General features: G+C 42.7%; 2 protein-coding genes across 9 annotated transcripts in view; both read right to left on the reverse strand.

Annotated features, from left to right (window-relative positions):
• Window positions 1–12,152, reverse strand: part of mctp1b (multiple C2 domains, transmembrane 1b) — a 28,385-nt gene extending 16,233 nt beyond the window's left edge. For 7 of the 8 annotated variants that reach the window (XM_010878187.3, XM_010878188.3, XM_010878185.5 and 4 more), the window contains exon 1: window positions 11,616–12,152. In XM_010878187.3, coding sequence (XP_010876489.2) covers window positions 11,616–12,146 — 531 coding nt within the window. In that variant the 5' untranslated portion in view covers window positions 12,147–12,152. Of the gene's footprint in view, window positions 1–3,579; window positions 3,681–11,615 lie in introns of those variants that run through there. The other variant, XM_034297125.1, reaches the window with a different exon arrangement.
• Window positions 12,153–13,698: 1,546 nt separating this feature from the next.
• sept5b (septin 5b) lies at window positions 13,699–20,929 on the reverse strand. The gene is made up of 12 exons (XM_010878189.3): window positions 20,821–20,929; window positions 20,579–20,592; window positions 18,698–18,788; window positions 18,098–18,184; window positions 17,675–17,798; window positions 17,439–17,573; window positions 17,243–17,360; window positions 16,638–16,739; window positions 16,319–16,415; window positions 16,102–16,237; window positions 15,921–16,023; window positions 13,699–14,274 (listed from the first exon to the last, which is right to left on the reverse strand). Exons 1-12 carry the CDS (start codon window positions 20,861–20,863, stop codon window positions 14,209–14,211), a joined length of 1,116 nt encoding a protein of 371 aa, XP_010876491.1. The 5' UTR covers window positions 20,864–20,929; the 3' UTR covers window positions 13,699–14,208.
• Between the last annotated feature and the right edge of the window lie 366 nt (window positions 20,930–21,295).

Consider the following 21,295-nt stretch of genomic DNA (forward strand, 5'->3'; position numbering starts at 1 on the left):
TATTTATTGATAACACCCACCAGTTCAGAGTGTCTCTCTTTACTATATAACCAGCATCCTACCCACACAGTCAATGAATAATAGCAACCAATCATAGTGACCCATACAAAGAAATCTAAGTGATTTGGGATCTGCTGCTGGGGGACAACTGAAACACCAGTAAACACTGATTTATATTTCTTTGCATGATACATTATATATACAGACCAATAAAAAATATATAAGGACCCAAAACATTATAGACAGTAGTATATATAGGGTGTACGTGTATAATAATGGGTTCTTGTATTCGTCTGTCCAACAGGCTGCTCACAGCTCTCTCCATGCCCACAGTGCTTAATCAGATGGCGAACACTGATGAGCTTAAAATACACACTGAGCCTAAAATACACACTTAAACACACAGGTACAATCCTATCAGCAGTCACTGATACAAATGCTGCTCAGAATATTGTGTGTGTGGGTGTGTGTGTCAGAATTCTGCTGCTAACACGAGGTTGCAGGTTCTTCCAAATTAGGTTGTGTGTTTTAAAGTGTGTGTGTGTGTGTGTGTTGCAGTGGTGAACCTTAGCTAATGGACCTTGGCTTCTGCAGTGTGTGTGTGGGGGGGGGGGGGGGGGGGGGGCTTGGAGAGAAATCACAGATCCCCAGCATCACTCATTTACTTCATGCGTACAACATCCAATCGATGTCTAAAGCAAGAGCTTCAGAAACAAATCAATAAATCAAAGTTTTTTGATGGCATCATAAATAATCAAACAGCCAGAACATGATCACAGGGGACCTGGAGGGTAGCAAGCGTAATTAGCAGATTAAATCAATAAAACAGTCATTAAATAATAATATTGTAAAATGTAAATACATAGATCGGCATGGATCATTATGCTTCTCTGAAGGCATAAAAGGCCCTGACAGTGCCCCACTGGTGTGTTGGTATTTCAGTGAGCAGGTTGTCTAAATTGCTGCCAACATAATCTAGACCCAACAGGACTCAACACAGCCCTACAAATGCTGCACAACTCCTTCATTCATTCAGGATCAATAAATGTTTTAGGAAGACGTGAGCTCCAATGGCGTTTTCCAATGAAGTTTTATTGTAGTCGGGAAGAAAGCGGGTTTCAATACACATTCACTGCGAACTGAACTGAGAGCACCAAAACATTCTTGAATGCAAACTGGGTCACACGGCAATCTGTTTTTGGAACAACAGAACGAAAACTTGAAGGAAGAATGCTAGACAGCGTGTGTGTTTCTCTGTTGCACTTACAAACTACAGTACAGAACATGTTGGATCAGGTGTTTCAGTTGGATGGAGCACGACCCCCTTATGACTGACCAGCCACAGAGGTAGTGGAGGCCACTGGGAAAGCCATGGCAGCTCCTATCTAGAATGAGTGACTCTATTCACTAAAACAACCACAGGCATTTGGATGCGCCCCAGGTCCTCTCCACTACAGCAGCACCATCCACAACATCCAGACAGACGGCCTCACAGTCTGGCACGGGCGCTGCTCCACGCACAAATGCAGGGACCTACAGCTGGTTGTCAGACAAGACAGACCAGTACATAACTGGGGCTAGGCTCCGCTCGTTCCCAGATATTTACCTAAAGCGTTGCCTGAAGAGCGCATTATACAGCCACGCACCATTCATCCACTTCAAACACAACAGGATGGGTGTAGCGGCGGGGTGAAGATGGAGGAGCCAAATGCAGGAGTAGTTCAGACGCAAATGTTTACTCCGTGCAACAAGGAAGGTAACACGACGATAACATAAACTACTGATCCCAGTAAAGCAGGAAAAGGTATTTGCATCAACACTTATTAGGTTGAGAGAACGGCTATTGCATAAGCAGTATATTTGTGTATATATATATATATATATATATATATATATATATATATCTGGAACCCACACAAACAGGGTGACAATAACCAACAAAGACAAGAGAAAGAGAGGAAAACCTCAGGGATCAGAACATTGGGAACAGGTGTGTACAGTGAAACGAGACAAACAAGACGGTTCATGTGCAGATGGGAATGATGGAACGGCGGTGGCTAGCAGGCCGGTGATGAAGAAGGGTGAGGAAGAGCGAGAGGTGGCCATAGGCAGAACCATGATGACATTGGGCCTGTTAGATTCAGAGACACTTTCTATTTACAAGCCATTCCATTGCTCACCATTCAGAACTGGACGGGTAGAGTTGCCACACACACACTTTATAACTGCTGCTATTAGACTTCTTACTTCTCATTAATGCTCAGACTGTAACTGTCTTCCACTGCTCAATGAATGTCATTTCACATTGTATACCTTGATTGTTGTCATCATGTACTGCCCAATTTCTGTTTCCTGATCAAAGTTATTTCCTATCCTGGTAATGAATTATCATAATCAACTGTGAGAATTGAATGTGTGCTAACCTAGCCTACATTGAATGAAATGATCACGGGTGTAATCTTGAGTATACTGTAATTGATATTCTGTTACCAGTAAATGTTCTCCTGTATATCAAGAGATAGTTAAGAAGTAGACCAAGAGTTTAGTCTTGGTGTGAAACAAATTGAATAAATGTAAATGTGGGAGTGCCAGTTTATTTTGTTTCATTGTTGGAGAAAACAAAGGAAGATTGCATTCGAATTTTGGCGCCAGTTCTCCTAAGTTTTCACACTTATCGTAACAAAGAATCAACCTTTTGGTCAAGAGTATATAAAGCCCCCTGTAACCATAAGACTTAGAGCAACACATCCTGCAGTTTGGGTATCTTCTGATTCTGACATGCTGTTGACTTGCTCCCGTGCAACCAAATAAATCGACATAACCAACTGGTATCTACGTTTGAAGACTTTCGATTGCAAATCGTATTACAGAGAAAAATGTGTTGAGTGAGAGGAACGGCCAAAAACTATTCATGGCATATTTCGCGCATCCTGTTTATACCACAATTAAAATGTAAAAATCTATTGAAGTTCCTGTTAGGTGCCACTTGAAGCTCTCCTCCTGAAACAATGTTATAAACTAAACATATTAACCACTTAGTCTGCTCTGTTGATTATTTTACTTTCATGTTACTGTACACAGCTGTCACAGCTGACACAGCTGTCAGGTTATGTAACCTGAAAAGGGGAGTCAACCACACATCACACACACATGTATACACATACAAACACAGAAAATATGCACACACCCATGTAAGGCTTACTATTTAAACCTCTCCAGGAAACTGACAGACACACATTAAAAACTAATGACACTGGTCTCACATGAGAGGTGAAAAGACTGGTATCCATTACAGAAAATGTTCAAGCAGCAGGGGAGTGGGGGAAAGGGCAGCGGGAGAGGAAGGGGAGTGGGGGACGGGGGAGTCGGGGAGGAAGGGGAGTGGGGGACGGGGGAGCGGGGGAATAAGGGGAGTGGGGGACGGGGGAGTGGGGGAAAGGGCAGCGGGAGAGGAAGGGGTGTGGGGGACAGGGGAGTGGGGGAGTGGGGGACAGGGGAGCGTGGGAGGAAGGGGAGTGGGGAGTCGGGGGGAAGGGGAGCGGAGGAACAGGGGGCAGAGGGGCAGTACCTGAAGCTCACCGGTAGCTGGCGTCCGCATGTTGAGGACAAACGAAGAGGCTCATCTCATAACCCTCAAAAAGCTAACTCCAAACCCTCATTCATGAAGAGACAGAGGAGAATAAGGACAGTGAGGAGGAACAGGAGGAGAGAGAAGATGGAGAAGAGAGAACAAGGAGGAAAGAATGGGAGTTGAATGGCATAGAGGAATAGAGAGTAAGGGAGATAAGGAAAGAAACATGTAACGACTGCCAGAGGAACAAATTAGGCATAGCATGTTTCACTGATCTAGAAACAAGCCATCTCCTCTAGCCAGACCCCCCCCCATCCCAATCAGTCGCCAACCTGATCTGAGACAGTAACACACAGAGAGACACTGCCCTCTCAGACAGACAAGGCAAGAGTGCCTCCCTGCATTCTCAAAGAAAGAGACAAAGCAAAGATAGATGGAGGGAAGGAGACCAAGGCAGATACAGGACAAAAAAGAGATGGTAAAAGAAGACCAGCCAAATATAGGAAAGACAGGAGAGTTTGGATGAGTGAGGAAAATATGCTAAAATGAACGACAGGATGACAGAGAGAGTGAGATTTCGAAGGAGGAAGAGGGAACAGAGGGTTGGCTTCAGGCTAATCTCTGCAGCAAATACGTCTTGACTGGCAGTTGCTAAACCAGTGATGTAACAGCTCTGTTGTTCAGTACATTATCTGTAGTCTTTACCCTGATCAACAGCAGCATCCTCTGTCAGATCACTGACTTAACAGCCAATCAAATGGTCAAACCAAGATGAATCAACCAATTTCAGGAGTCAAACCAGGAAACAACAAAGAAACAAGAGAAGCACTAAAACCAAATAATGAACAAAGGGGCATTGGATTGCCTAGTGATTAGCATGAATGGCCGGTAAACAAAAGGTTAATCATTCAAACCTCCGATCCAACCATCAATCAATCAATCAAATGTATTTATAAAGCCCTTTTTACATCAGCAGTTGTCACAACGAGCTTTTACAACACACCCAGCCTTAAACCCCAAAGAGAAAACAACAGTAGTGTTGAATTTCAGTGGCTAGAAGGCCAAAAGGAAGAAACCTAGAGAGTAACCAGGCTCAGAGGGGTGACCTGTCCTCTTCTGGCTGTGCCAGGTGAACATATTAAGAGTACAAATTGTAATAATTAATAAATGCATGTGGGCAGTGTCCAGAGTCTATTTAAACCTAGTCCAGGTCAGAAGCATGACCAGATGGACAAGGACAGGGACAACACAGGAAGGAGGTCAGCAGAGTGGCAGCTGAAATCATCAGGTATCATCTTGATCTGCAACACAACCAGGAGGACTTTGGGCAGAGAGAGCAACAAGTCTTTCAAGCCTGGTACTCCGGAGGTGTGGGCCAAGACCTCATGTCCTCCTAAGTTTAAAACGGCCCTATACGGGGAATAGGGCCGGGGGACACTCACTACTTTACCACAATGTAAAGTAGTGAGTGTACAGCTTGTATAACAGTGTAAATTTGCTGTCCCCTCCAAATAGCTCAACACACAGCCATTAATGTCTAAACCGATGGCAACAAAAGTGAGTACAACCCATGTATATGTTCTGCCCTCTTCTATTTGCACTTCTGGTTAGATGCTATCTGAATTTCGTTGTGCTGTACATGTACTTGTTCAATGACAATAAAGCTGAATCCAATCTAATAATATACAGTGGATATAAAAAGTTGACACACCCATGTTAAAATAGCAGGTTCTTGTGATGTAAAAGAATGAGACAAATATAAATCAGGTCAGAACTTTTTCCACCTTTAATGTGACCTATAACGTGAACAATTCAATTGAAAAACAAACTGAAATCTTCGAGAGAAAAGAAAACGCACAATAACCTGTTTGCATAAGTGTTCACACCCTTAAACTAATACTTTGTTGAAGCACCTTTTGGTTTTATTACAGCACTCAGTCTTTTTGGGTAAGAGTCTATTAGCATGGATTCAGGTCTGGGCTCTGGCTGGGCCATTCCAAAACATTAATCATCTTCTGGTAAAGCCATGCTTTTGTGGATTTGGATGTGTGCTTTGGGTCATTGTCATGCTTAAAGTTGAATTTCCTCTTCACCTTCAGCTTTCTAACGGACGCCTGAAGGTTTTGTGCCAAAATTGCCTCTTTATAATGCCCTCCACCCTGACTAAGGCCCCGGTTCCAGCTGAAGAAAAACAGCCCCAAAACATGATGCTGCCACCACCATGCTTCACTGAGGGTATGGTGTTCTTTGGGTAATGTGCAATGTTGTTTTTACGCCAAACATAACTTTTGGAATTATGGTCAAAAAGTTCAACCTTGGTTTCATCACACCATAACACATTTTCTCACGTGCTTTTGGGGGACTTAATGTTTGTTTTTGCCAACTTCAGCCAGGCTTGGATGTTTTTCTTTGTAAGAAAAGGCTTCCGTCTTGCCACCCTACCCCATATCCCATTCATATGAAGAATACGGGAGATAGTTGTCACATGTAGCACACAGTCAGTACTTGGCAGAAATTCCTGCAGCACCTTTAATGTTGCTGTAGGCCTCTTGGAAGCCTCCCTGACCAGTTTTCTTCTCATCTTTTCATACATTTTGGAGGGATGTCCAGTTCTTTGTAATGTCTCTGTTGTGCCATATTTTCTCCACTCATCGATGACTGTCTTCACTGTGTTCCATGCTATATATAATGCTTTGGAAATTATTTTGTAGCCATCTCCTGACTGATATCTTTCAACAATGCGATCCCTCTGATGCTTTGGAAGATTCAACAAGGTGCTGAAAGCATTCTTTAGAAATGTTGGCACATATTGATAGGATAGCATATTGCAGTTGATAGAGATTTGTGGGATGCACATCCAGGGCATGAAGCTCCCGTTCCACCACATCCCAGAGATGCTCTATTGGGTTGAGATCTGGTGACTGTGGCCATTTCAGTACAGTGAACTCATTCTCAAGTTCTGTAACCAATTTGAAATGATTCGAGCTTTGTGACATGGTGCATTATCCTGCTGGAAGTATCCATCAGAGGATGGGTACATGGTGGTCATAAAGGGATGGACATGGTCAGAAACAATGCTCAGGTAGGCCATGGCATTTAAACGATGCCCAATTGGCACTAAGGGGCCTAAAGTGTGCCAAGAAAACATCCCCCACACCATTAGACTACCACCACCAGCCTGCACAGTGGTAACAAGGCATGATGGATCCATGTTCTCATTCTGTTTACGCCAAATTCTGACTCTACCATCTGAATATCTCAACAGAAATCGAGACTCATCAGACCAGGCAACATTCTTCCAGTCTTCAACTGTCCAATTTTGGTGAGCTCTTGTAAATTGTAGCCTCTTTTTCCTATTTGTAGTGGAGATGAGTGGTACCCGGTGGGGTCTTCTGCTGTTGTAGCCCATCCGCCTCAAGGTTGTGCGTGTTGTGGCTTCACAAATGCTTTGCTGCATACCTCGGTTGTAACGAGTGGTTATTTCAAAGTTGTTCTTCTATCAGCTTGAATCAGTCGGCCAATTCTCCTTTGACCTCTAGCATCAACAAGGCATTTTTGCCCACAGGACTGCCGCATACTGGATGTTTTTCCCTTTTCACACCATTCTTTGTAAACCCTAGAAATGGTTGTGCTTGAAAATTCCAGTAACTGAGCAGATTGTGAAATACTCAGACCGGCCCGTCTGGCACCAACAACCATGCCACGCTCAAAATTGCTTAAATCACCTTTCTTTCCCATTCTGACATTCAGTTTGGAGTTCAGGAGATTGTCTTGACCAGAACCACACCCCTTGTTGATTAGATAATTGCATTAATGAGAAATTGAACAGGTGTTCCTAATAATCCTTTAGGTGAGTGTATATACAACTTTTATTTCACAGTCACAATTTGTGAATGTGTTACATAACACTTGTTTCCACTGTGGTCCTCCTGGCCTCCCTTGTGGCTCCACAGAGATGATTCTTCAGAATGAGACAACTGGCTTCCTTTGTATTGTCAGATGTCTCTGAGGCTGTGGGTGTGTGGGTGTGTGTTTCATGCAAAGTGTCTCTTACTGATAATGACAACAGAGGACAACCATGTCATTTTACTAGCAAACCTCCCTTGACCTACAGACAACCATGTTATTTTACCACCAACCCTTTGCCTACAGAAACTGAAAACATCTACCTGGTATGTAACCTACAGTTATTCTGCAAATGTCATACTAGCACACACACACAAACATAAAAAAACCACAGGCACTCACACCCACACAGACACAACCACCACAGTCCCACACATACACATCCACACAGAGTAACAGCAGGAAATGCAGACTGTAGCTGTGTCCTACGCCCACAGCTGTGTAAAGGAAATAAGTAAAAAATATCTTTGAAATCTGCAATTTGCTACTTACATATCAAATACTTAGCAGGACCTGCACAAGACAAATCTTTGATCATCACTACTACCTCTGATCTAATAGAGAAGAACAGTCCGTCCATAACTACACAGAGTGTAATATTAGAACGGGATTGCAGTTCATAAACCCCTCATAACAAAGGATTTCTTTTGTCACCAGTCTGTATATTTAAATGAGCCTCATTCTCAAGTAGTATTTCACCCAATCATTTTGTTCACTTTATCCACCCCTGCAAACACAAGCATGCACAGACATAAGTACACACATTTGCGAACCAACCATCTGAATGTAGTTTTAATGTAGTGAAGAGCAAAAGATGAACACTTAAGTGCACTCTAGTTTACAGTCTATGTTATTAACGTCAGGGAGATCATGATGAAGGAGGTGTGCTCTGATCACCATTCAGCCCAGCTGACAGATTCTGCGTTAGCCCGGTGAGGTTTAATGGCTGTTTGTTTGTCATTATCAAAGTGACTGATCACCTTCTCTACTACTAAATGCAGAGATCACCACGGGCCATACTTATGCACATTATAAACAGCAGTAACTTCAAACAGTTTCTCAGACTCATAACGCATCAGCCAATTATGTATTATTGGTTTTCTTGCATGTGATAAAAGGGTAAACCATTACAATTGTTGACATAGTTGGAGATGATCCAAAACTTGACCGGCCAATTCCTAATCACTGTGAAAGTGTACAGGGACAGGTCCAAATGCACATTAAGTTTAACTAAACATATTCAAACACATCTGACTGACTGGTCATTAGCTCATAGTGTAGACTGGCTTGCTAGTTCTTTATAGCTAATAGATAATGTGGCAAGGATTCTGAGTATTCCCCCAACTTTATGTGTTGCATGGGAATTGGGAGAGGAATTACTTCATCAAATAAAAGAAATAACTACACAAATCTTAAAAATGATTGGCCAAATGTTTTTGTTTTTTTAATGTGTTACTGAAAGCATACACTCACCTAAAGGATTATTAGGAACACCTGTTCAATTTATCATTAATGCAATTATCTAATCAACCAATCACATGGCAGTTGCTTCAATCCATTTAGGGGTGTGGTCCTGGTCAAGACAATCTCCTGAACTCCAAACTGAATGTCAGAATGGGAAAGAAAGGTGATTTAAGCAATTTTGAGCGTGGCATGGTTGTTGGTGCCAGACGGGCCGGTCTGAGTATTTCACAATCTGCTCAGTTACTGGGATTTTCACGCACAACCATTTCTAGGGTTTACAAAGAATGGTGTGAAAAGGGAAAAACATCCATTATGCGGCAGTCCTGTGGGGGCGAAAATGCCTTGTTGATGCTAGAGGTCAGAGGAGAATGGGCCGACTGATTCAAGCTGATAGAAGAGCAACTTTGACTGAAATAACCACTCGTTACAACCGAGGTATGCAGCAAAGCATTTGTGAAGCCACAACATGCACAACCTTGAGGCGGATGGGCTACAACAGCAGAAGACCCCACCGGGTTCCACTCATCTCCACTACAAATAGGAAAAAGAGGCTACAATTTACAAGAGCTCACCAAAATTGGACAGTTGAAGACTGGAAGAATGTTGCCTGGTCTGATGAGTCTCGATTTCTGTTGAGACATTCATGGTAGAGTCAGAATTTGGCGTAAACAGAATGAGAACATGGATCCTTCATGCCTTGTTACCATTGTGCAGGCTGCTGGTGGTGGTGTAATGGTGTGGGGGATGTTTTCTTGGCACACTTTAGGCCCCTTAGTGCCAATTGGGCATCGTTTAAATGCCATGGCCTACCTGAGCATTGTTTCTGACCATGTCCATCCCTTTATGACCACCATGTACCCATCCTCTGATGGCTACTTCCAGCAGGATAATGCACCATGTCACGAAGCTTGAATCATTTCAAATTGGTTTCTTGAACATGACAATGAGTTCACTGTACTGAAATGGCCCCCACAGTCACCAGATCTCAACCCAATAGAGCATCTTTGGGATGTGGTGGAACGGGAGCTTCGTGCCCTGGATGTGCATCCCACAAATCTCCATCAACTGCAAGATGCTATCCTATCAATATGGGCCAACATTTCTAAAGAATGCTTTCAGCACCTTGTTAAATCAATGCCACGTAGAATTAAGGCAGTTCTGAAGGCGAAAGGGGGTCAAACACACTATTAGTATGGTGTTTCTAATAATCCTTTAGGTGAGTGTATATTTGTATATCTGGAACTACTAGTGCATTCATGCAAACTGAATAATGTGTGGATATATTACACTCAGTCGTGGTTGTTAGCCAGTGAAAGTATTATCTTTAAAGCGCGAAAGTACTTCCTTGTTGGGCCAGCTGTGTGACAATAACAGAATGAGTTGGCAAGATGTGCTTCCTGTCTTTGAATTTCCTGTCGGCTGTTGGGATGAATCAAGGTTTTGAACACAATTTGGATTTCACCAAACTGGCAGGGGAGAAAGATGGAGTAAAAAAGAACTGCTGAATAATGTTTGCAAATATGGCCCTGGATTTTTCAGTCTGTGACTTAACTCAGGAAACAGAGTCAAACACACAAACGCACACATGCACAGATCAATAACATGGTAATAGGGTTCACAAATGTTTTATTGCCATTCAGTACAAAGGCTCTCCCAAAAACACAAAACGACACCCCTCGTTACAACGGGAACAGATCTAGGACCATCTCATCTTCTCCAAATCCTAATTTTAACCAGCTTGTGTAAATGACAGTCACAGTCTACTGTGTCTCTGTCGAAACATGACACCTGGCGGAAACTCACGCCCCTAACAAGTCTTTTTTCCTTCTTGCCAGTAATGTGAGTTTGGCCACAGTGCATGTTCCGACAGGTAATCCACCGTGAAATGTCCTCCGGGAATGTCTCCCTCTCTTTGGTTTCCTTTTCAAACAACCTCCCTCATCCCCTCACTACCGCTCCTTTTCCATTCTTCCCTTTAGAAACCTGTTTCTTGTCCTCTGTATTATCTCTCGCCATAATCGCTGTCTCTGTTCTTCACTCTCTCCATTTCCATGCAAAACATCCCCCTTTATGACATCGGATTATGACCTTGTAAACTGGGATGGGGTTATAGTAAATGGGATTATAGGTCATAGGGGAGGGATCCCGACACACTGAAGTCTATGGATGCACACAGTCTGAATTTTACTATCCCTTATTGTAATAGTTTTTTGGCTTTCTCAAGTATAGTAAAACCTGTACCCACACATACACACATTCACAAACAGGTGAACATTATGACCACTAGTTCCACCTCCTGCAGTTATTATTGTGCAGTTCTCTTCAGTTAACTGTAAAACAAACTAATCTGTTCTAGTTTATGTTTTAGAGTAACCTCACGTTTTATTTGGTCATGATAGTGTCCTACAAATGTTTTTTTTTATTATTATTGGATTCGATGATGCATGAACTGAAATACTTGAGATTATACATTAGTTACATAAAAAAATAAAAATACAGCTACAAGAAAGTAGAGCTGTAATTATATTCCCTGTCTATGTAGAATAAATCATGGTGTTAAAAAAAACTTTAGGCTTGACTTGGTAGTTTATATTTCTTCAAATAAATTACCCTAGGGCCAATATTTCACACAATATAAGTGTAGGCTAATATATTTCATTTATCTGTAGCCTACCTGCGGATCCGTTTTATCAAGCTTTGGCGGTGTTTCTCCCACACCACTGTCACTTGTGATCGCTGCAGTGTCCGAGACCAGCTTCTCCAAGCACGCTGACCCCAGCGAAGAGCTTTTGTGGTGGGACTGCATCAGCTGAACCATCGTGTGCTTCGGGCTGCCCGTTCCGCTCGCGACTTTCTGTGTGTCCGGCTGCACCGTTTCCTCGGTCGTCTGTCTGTAGCATAGCGGTCTGGAGCTGTGACTGGTGACTGAGCTGGGGTCCGCTTTGCCGCAGTGGGGAGATTCTTGCGAGTCCAAACACACAGGCGCGGAGAAGAGGTCGGGCTGTGATGAGGAGATTACCCGGTCCAAAACATGGTGCTTTTTCTTCTTCCGAAACATCCACATTGATCCCCTCTCCCTTTTCTCATCTGTGTTTCTGCTCAGTTTAGGGCTTAAAATGGGTTTGGCTTTCGCTTGAAATTGTTTCCACATAGTATTTTGGTGGGACGAGGAGGCTTCATTATCTTTTTCTCCTGTTCTTTCCATTCTCCCGGTCTAGATTAAATGTGTAGCGCGCTGCTGATGATTCAACGAGGCAGCGAACCAGAAACTGTCACAGCCTGATGAAGTGATGGTCTTGAAACCCGCAGTAAGTGGTTTCGCCTTTGAAGTCCGATTCAAAAAGGCTAAGATGTTTTTTGTGTTGACCATTGGGAATGAGTTATGTAGTATTGCTTTAAGCAGATGTAGGAAGGCTTATTGTAGGACATGACATTATTTTCATTTTAATTACAATTGGTACAACACAAATCTACTCAGCCAGTAGGAAGTAATAGTTGGCATAGTGGAATTTCCGAAGCGATAAAACAAACAGAACCACTTCTAGAAGATTCGGACTGTTTGAATCATTTGTTTACAGAATATATTCGTCTTATCAGATCTCAATCTTTTAATGGGACCAATATAATCAACTTGGTCTCAAGTAGTGATGGCCAAACGAGGCTTCATTAGCGTTATTTTAGCAGCAGGATGATATGCTGGCAACACTCAGATTTTCTTTATCACAATAAAAGCCGTCATTGAAATTTATAAGGCAATATAGTTAACAATCTAATCTAAAAAGAACAGACACGAGCAATATTGGAACGCACATTAAACGTAAAACGTACAGACTAGATTGCTAACTATATTGCCTTATATATTTCAATGATGGCTTTTAATTTGAAAAATAAATTCTCAATGAGAGCTGCTAGCATAATATCCTGCTGGTATGGCCATCACTAGTCTCAAGAGAATACATAAAGTAGTATACCTAAATGTTTGACAACCAAATGTATATTGTACGTTAATATATATTAGGGTACATTACAATGTGCTGCTAAAATGTGGCGTTCACAATCGGTATGGCAATCTTGATTTTCAGTGTAACTGGTGAGTTTAATGTGAGTTTAAAAGGTTAGAAGATATATTCAGCCCTCTAGCATCTGCAGCAAGAGTAATAGCACACGCAGACACAAAGAGTAACAACAGCGAGCATCAAAAGTTCAACAGTGGCTTTATTCAAAACGAGACATCACTGTCTGTGTGGACACAAACTTAACAATGTCGACATATCTACTCACCAGTTACATATTACAAATGGAGGGAACTACATACCATGCCATGGTGACAGACAAGCACACATGCACGTTGGCACGCAAGCCAATGCTGACCATCACACAGTTACATTCACGCACACACACACACACACGTTTGCATGCACATTCACGCAAAAACACAAATTATATTATCCATCACCATTTAATTGTGTGGCTTCATTTTGGGTCTAAAGTTTCGTCTTCATTTGACTTCAATCTAATGTCTTTGCCTAACAGAATATTAAGCAGACTGAAAATGATTGTACTGCAACACCTGGCCCTTGACTCATAAAAGAAGCATTGGAGACAACAGCGATGATGGGTTTTGTCTCGGTCTGTCAGTAGAGCATATGGACAAGGAGTGATTCTCTTGCAAAACATTGTTTTTGGTTCATTTCTAAACTTACGTTTCACAGGAAATTGACAAATTTTACAATAAGGCTGATATAGATAAAGCTTCTCTCAAACACACACTCATATACACACCAAGAATAACCATAAATACCACAAAGCAAATACAACATTATATTCAGAATAAACAAATCTGACCCAAATTCTGTGTTTGTCAGCAGAGTGCATAACATATATTCAACCATCTACCAAAACAGTCATATTCAGTATCAAATGGGACTTTCCATAAATAGAAAAAAACAGCTTAGACATCAACTGCAAACTAAGGTGCAAATATACTACGCTACAATGCGTGACTTTTAGCTTTTCATAACACCAAGAAATTCTTATTAGTCTCATTCCAGTGTACCAAACCCCATCCATGGTTTGGAGTGTTATGTGTTGGGGTTACCCTGTGTGCAATTGCTTTGTTAGTAATGAATGTTTAGAGCTGTACTGTACAGATCTCCGCTGCTGGTTGCAGTGATGTGGGACCAGTGTTTGACTAACCCGGTGTAACTTCCTCCCACAGGTCATCAGGTGAAAGGTGACATGTCAGTAGTCAGATTAGGGGGGAGTATCTACAAGTCCTGCTCATGCTGCATCTGCTGCTGCATCTTCTGAAGCATCTCCTGCATCCTCCTCAACTAGAGAGAGACCGGGAGGAAGGCAGAGAGGGAGGGATGTAGGAGGTAGGGAGGAGGCAGGGAGGGAGGGATGTAGGAGGTAGGGAGGGATGTAGGAGGTAGGAAGGGAGGCAGGAAGGGAGGGATGTAGGAGGTAGGGAGGGAGGCAGGGAGGGAGGGATGTAGGAGGTAGGGAGGGAGGAATGTAGGAGGTAGGGAGGGAAGCAGGGAGGGAGGAATGTACGAGGTAGGGAGGGAGGCAGGGAGGGAGGGATGTAGGAGGTAGGGAGGGAGGGATGTAGGAGGTAGGGAGGGAGGGATGTAGGAGGTAGGGATGGAGGCAGGGAGGGAGGAATGTACGAGGTAGGGAGGGAGGGAGGGATGTAGGAGGTAGGGAGGGAGGGATGTAGGAGGTAGGGAGGAGGGATGTAGGAGGTAGGGAGTGAAGCAGGGAGGGAGGGATGTAGGAGGTAGGGAGGGAGGGATGTAGGAGGTAGGGAGTGAAGCAGGGAGGGAGGGATGTAGGAGGTAGGGAGGGGGGGGGGCACAAAAGTATCAGATCTGGTAGCACTATTTTAATTTAATATTGATGTATGTATCAAACCGTTTAAATTATACAGTATGTATCAGACTATAAAACAATATATTCATGTATCCTGATGTATGTGTCAGACCATATAGCTGTGCATCAGTCCATCTGGGATGTGATTCCTCGGGCAGCTACGTAACACACATTTTCAAAGATTCCTATTGCCAGCCTACTTTTGCAGTCTAATCAACAGCAACTGCATTGGCTTTGCAGATTTCACCCAGTTAGGTGAATATGAACAAATACCTTTCCCTCTGCTTGAATACTTATTAGACGGTTTTCTTAAACAGATGGTTGTCCTAATCAGTCGGTTATCTTAATGGCAATGTCAGTTGACCTACCATCGCTCTCCTTTAATCAAACCCAATAACCAACACAGGTTAGGGAGTGTCACAGTACCGGTCAACATATTAGCCCTATAGAAACATGTTTAAAACTGCTTTCAAATTGATTATGTTTCAAGCCAGTTTGCAGGTGTTTGAAGTCGCCGCCTTCGGATTTCTCTAGGGACTCCTGTCCAAACACACAAACACATCCCTGATACATCCTGATGCATACACACACAAAAGTATTCACACCCTCTGGATTTTCCACATTTTATTGTAAAATGAATTTAGTCACGAGATTTTTCTCTGATCAAAATAAAAATGTCCATAAGTGAAAAATGAAATCTGCAAATGGTTGGTAATTGCTGTTCACCTAAGGTCCCCATTCAGCTTGACAGAGCTTAAGCAGTTTTGGAAAGAAAACATTGATGTGTTCAGAGGTGCAAATTCAGTAAAGACTCCAAATGGACTGTATTGACTAACCAGGGTGAATGCTTACGTATATGAATTAGGTGTTTTGTATTTGTGAATAAATTTAGACACATTTTGTAGATTTTATTTTTAACTCTGACATTATGGATTTTGTTTTGTTTTGATCAGTGGCATATTCCTTGAATCCATTTGGATTTTATGTTGGGCAGCGAATGCTTTTTGAATTCACTTTAGACCACCGATGTGTGGAAAGACCAAACGCCAACTCAACATCATCCTCTCATGTCATTATCATATGAATGTTATTATCCATCCATTACCTCCTCGTCCTTCTTCTTGATGAGTTTCTCAGTCTCCACATCTGGGGTGGACAGGGGCAGGATGGGGAGAGGACTCTCCACACGCTTATCTGTGGTCATTTTACTGGAGTAGAAGGAGAACTTAGGGTTAGCTCTGGAACACACGCATACACCCACACACACACAGACAGACAGCCATTACCTGGTCATGGTGTGTATACACTGAGCCCTGTAGTTCTCATAGTGGCAGTCACTGGTAATGTCCTTCAGGTCATGCATGTGGCTCCTGATCAACATGGTCCTTAGCTTTACAAAGTCACAGTGAGCCTGGTTCTCTACTGCAGACACACAACACATATATACGTTATGTTAATACACACATTCATATGTGCACGCACATTTTAATACACGCCACCTACCCTCTACGATTCCCCAGGGGTAGAATCTTCCTCTGACTTTCTGGCCTCTGGCTTCCACCACCATGTTACTGCCAATTACAGCAAATGGAGTGCTCTCCTATGCCCCATACACACACACACAAACACCAGTACGCATGGACACACACAAACAAATGAAAAAAAAACATCCAAAATGTATTCAATTAACGTAGCTAATTAGCTTAAGAGTCATCCCTGGTATGAGAAACATCCCTGGTATGTTTAGTTTATTCTAAGGGAAAGGCAGTAATTCGGTAAGATCTGTGACACAAACAAAGTGTTCATATATTTTTTGTCTGACCTTGAGTTCTCTGTCCTTTTGTTTGGCCTCCTCATCCTCATCAGAGTCACAGTCTGGGAACTGGTACACCTTAATTCCAAACTTATCTATCTCCTCACGAACCTACACACACACACACACACACACACACATGTACAAATAGACATGAGCACACACACAAATACATGTGTAGATACACACACAAGCAAAGTTCCACATATTTATCGCAACCATTCGCACAGGCACTATGAACACAGCTAAACAAAAGACACTCTGTGAACACAGTTACAGAAACGGACCCAGTGCTGGAATCTGGCATAGTGTCCAAGTTCTGACAGACCACACACGCCCCCTTGTGTTCAAGCCCCAGCTTGGCCACTGAGCCCTCCTTATCTGCCTTCCTACACATAACTGTCTTTTTAGCCTCACCGTGACACTGTCCTGGCAATAAAAATACTAAAATACCCCAGAAATATATATATATTTGAGAAACTATGGAGACAGTTACAGAAACGATGGATACATAAACCTTCAGTATGAAGAAATGATGGACAAAGTCACAGTCTATTAGTGTAATTTAAGAGAAATCTAGTTCACCTTGAAACACACATACTGTCTAGTCTTACCCGGTCTTTGAGTCTCCTGATCTCATTGGGTGTAAGGCAGTCCGCTTTAGAGATGAGAGGAACCACATTGACCTTGTCCTGCAGAGCCTTCATAAACTCAACATCTACTGGACGAAGCCTACCGGGAAATACGCAGTCAGGCTGTGTGTGTGTGTGTGTGTACACGTGGGTTCGTTTGTTTGTTATGTTTTGTTACCCGTGTCCAAAGGGAGGTATGAAGTACAGGCAGCAGTGGACTCTGTTGTCCTGGATGTTCTTCCTGTTCAGTCCACTCTCGTCTCTGAAGTACTGCTCAAACTGTTGCTCAATGTAGTCTGTGATTGGCCTCCAGCTGCACACACACAGACCGCAAGCCAAGTGAAATGTCCGTTCCAGTGCTCAATGTTATGACTTTGTTCAGAGTGTGATTGCGTTCCTAGATGCAACACTCACCAATCTGTGTTGTTGACGGCGTCTCCAAAGCCTGGTGTGTCCACGATGGTCAGTTTTAGTTTAACACCTTTTTCCTCTATGTCCACAGTGTGCTTAGTGATCCCCACTGTTTGACTGATTCGTTCTGGATTAGCGGGGGGACAGGGAGAGACAGAGAGAGAAAGTGAGACAAAGAGACAGACAGATAGAGTGAAAGAAAGTGACACGGAGAGGGAAAGAAAGACAACGTGAGATGAAGAGAGACAAAGTGAGACAGAGAGAGACAGAGCAGTAGCGAGTGGGAGATGAAAGACAGATGTAGCGAGATCAGTAAGAGGAAGAGGTAAAGACAGACAGACAGATGGAGATAGGGAGACTACGTCTTTCAACAGGAGGTCCATTTTGTGACCCACGTCCGCTCTGAGAGGATCCGCGGCAACTCACCCTCAGCGTTCAGAAGTTTCCTATCCTTGTGCAAGTCTGTGAGGAACAGGCTGTTGACCAAAGTAGATTTACCGAGACCAGACTCTCCTTGAAATACACACATTCACACAAGGATCAGTCAGCAATACGAAAATCCACACATTAGATTAGATTAGACTCAACTTTATTTTAATGGAACAAGTACAAGTACAGTACACACGAAATGCAGTTAGCATCTAATCAGAAGTGCAAATAGAAGACGGCAGAAAATGTACAAGTACTGTATTAAGTATATAAATATATATATATATATATTATAAGCGGAATGTATAGATGTGCAATTAATGCAAATGCATTACATATGGCAATTCTAAATGTGCAGTGGAGGCAAATAGAGGAGGGCAGAAAATGTACAAGTATTAGGTATAATGTATGTACAAGTGGGATAAATAGTTGCGCGGGTACAAGTGGCATTCTGAATGTGCGATTGAGGCAAAGTGAAGGAGTAGGGTAGCATGTGCAACTGAAAATGCAAGTACAGTGGCAGTTCTGAATCTGCAATGAAGGCAAGTGAAGGCGATTTAAGGTGCATTGTTTTGCACATGACCGTCCATCGTTTACCTGCCACCATGAGGGTGAAGTCAAATCCCTTCTTGACTGACTTTCTGTGGACCTGGTTAGGGAGGGTGGCAAACCCCACATAGTCCTTCTCCTGAACAAAACACATACAAGGGGCAAGAAGCAGGTCATCTAAAAGCTTCGCAACACTTAAACACACTCACACTGCAGGACCGGTAAAGGCTGCCACAGTGAATTGCATGTCCTGAGGGCACGCTCTTTCTCCCCTCAGCACTCTGTTTCTATAAAACATGAGAGTGATCTGGGAATGCCCTACTAACAGTGAGACTGGTGGACTGAGCTGGGGAGGAGGAGACGAGGGGAATTGTACGGAAAGCTGAAAGAGTGATCCCTGTTGTCATGGCTGTAATGGGTGCCCTGAGGAATTAGTGCCCAACATCTGGCTCAGATGGCTTCATTTTAGTACACTATGTTAAATGATGACTAGTAAGGATGTTTGGCAGGTCCTCACCTTTAGAAATGTTTTTTTTAGGCTTGGAGTTTCTGTTTAGGTTTAGGTTGGAGGGTTTAGGTTTAAAATTAGGGTTAAGGTTAGCAAATAAGGCTTTGGTTTCGGTGTTAGATTTAGGTTTAGATTTTGTTTTTTGGGGGTTTGGGACTTATGGTTAATGTGAGGGTTAAAGTTAGGGTTAGGGGTTATAGAAAAAAAATATTTTAAATGGAAACACATTTTGGTCTCTAAAAAGGTCCTTGCAAGTATAGTTAAACAAGTGTGTGTGTGTGTGTGTGTGTGTGTATGTGTGCGTCTCTTTTAGACCATCTGTACTTCTCAGTTACATAAAAGACCTGAATCATGTAGCAGAAGGTTCATGGTGAATAGCTACGGATATAAATTGACTGCATTCAACCACACAGATACTATATGTAGCAGTACAGAGGGGGGACAGAGAGGGAGAGGGCAGAGAATAATGCCTGGGTAGTGCAGTGTAAACTCTCTGTAGTCCTGTACAATACGCAGACTTTACGAGAAGTACCACTCCTTAAAAGAGCAGCGAGGTAGCAAAGTCTGGAGGAGAGGGTGTGTGGGGGTTGGGGGTATACAGTGGATGTGGAACAGAGTGAGGGAGGTGAGAGCGAGGGCGATTGTGTCTGATTTCACAGTGTTGTATTTCCTTTGGCAATGGTGAAAGACAATTGCTTTTTAACAGGGGTTGCCATGGAGACAGCTAACGAGGATCCAAAATTAGTGGCCAATTTGGTATTTAAAAAATGCATCAAAATCTGGCATGACCAGCTCTCTTTGGGAGCTTGGAAGTTTGCCAAACCTGGGGAGATGTAAGATAAGCCTTGAGCTCCTTGGTTGATAGCAGTAAGCAGGCACCACATACAAGGAGACCTGCAGAGGGATACCTGTCTCTGTGATCCAGGCACAGCTGGAATGAATGAACAGCCCACCACTGGGTTTTCATGCATGGTAATTAGTATGTGTATGTGTGCGTGCATGTGCACAACAGACTGTCTATGGTGCCCATCTTAATTAAGGTCACTAAGCAGATACAATCTTTAGGTTCCTTTATCCCTTGGTGAAGCTTCTACCCGCTTCCACGGTAAAATATCCAAACAAAACACAAGTGCCACTATGTTGTCAAGTCGTCCTGTGATCTTTTGGGATGAATAACTTATGGAAATGTCTTCCAAGATCCCATGGCTTATAAGAGGAAATATGTGTCACTTTCCAACATTTTAGAGAACTTAATCTAATTTCTGATGTGCTAAAACCATTTCGATTAGCATACAGCCTAAGGACTTTACTTTTTTTGGTAGATAATGGTATAATGATCATTTCAATAGCGCTTATGTGAATTAAGTCCATGAGCCATGGTTGTAAACGGTTCTAACGTTTGCTCGGGTCTGAGTTCTTACCTCTCCGCCATCCTCTGTTATTGGAAATGGTATCAGTTGGAGTTATTCATTCGGCGTGCGAGCGTCAGAATGGGAGACCCGATGAGGCAGGTTAAAGATGGAGATGGAGTCGTCCAGTGATAACGATGCGCGAGTCGAGAGAGAAATCAAAGGATTAGGGCAAATAGACAAGGAATAGTTATAGTCATTCGTTATTTGCTGTTGATTGTTTGTCAATCACCTTGATTATTGTGTGTACAGACCTGATCTGAGTGTGCGGCTCTTGAACCTGGTGTTGCTCGTCATCTTGGCTACAAAAACAGCTGAAATCTGTCGCACGCCCGCGTTCACGGGGGGCTTCAGTGTGGGCGGTCTCTAAAATTGTAATTATTTTAATGTTTATTAGATTTCAACGAATTAAATTAATTTTCATTGGGTATTTGTAAACTATAGTACCTAACAAGGCGGCTTTTTTAAGACAGTTACGTTAACTGACTAATGGTTTCTTCTACAGAAACAAATAATTTAATCTCAACGTAGAAAAACACTTGTGCAAGCTACTTCTACGTCACTGCTATACTATGGGGATGTGCTATACTAGCAAGCCTGTGTCCGATCTAAAATCTCTAAATGCAGTCTTTGCCGCATTTGCGTTATATATCTCTGGTGCGAGATTTTGCACACATCTTATATACATCAGTTGGATGGGGACTCATTGACCTCTAGTAGGGAAATACA

This window comes from Esox lucius, chromosome 14 (genome assembly GCF_011004845.1).
Source record: "Esox lucius isolate fEsoLuc1 chromosome 14, fEsoLuc1.pri, whole genome shotgun sequence".
Taxonomy (NCBI): domain Eukaryota; kingdom Metazoa; phylum Chordata; class Actinopteri; order Esociformes; family Esocidae; genus Esox; species Esox lucius.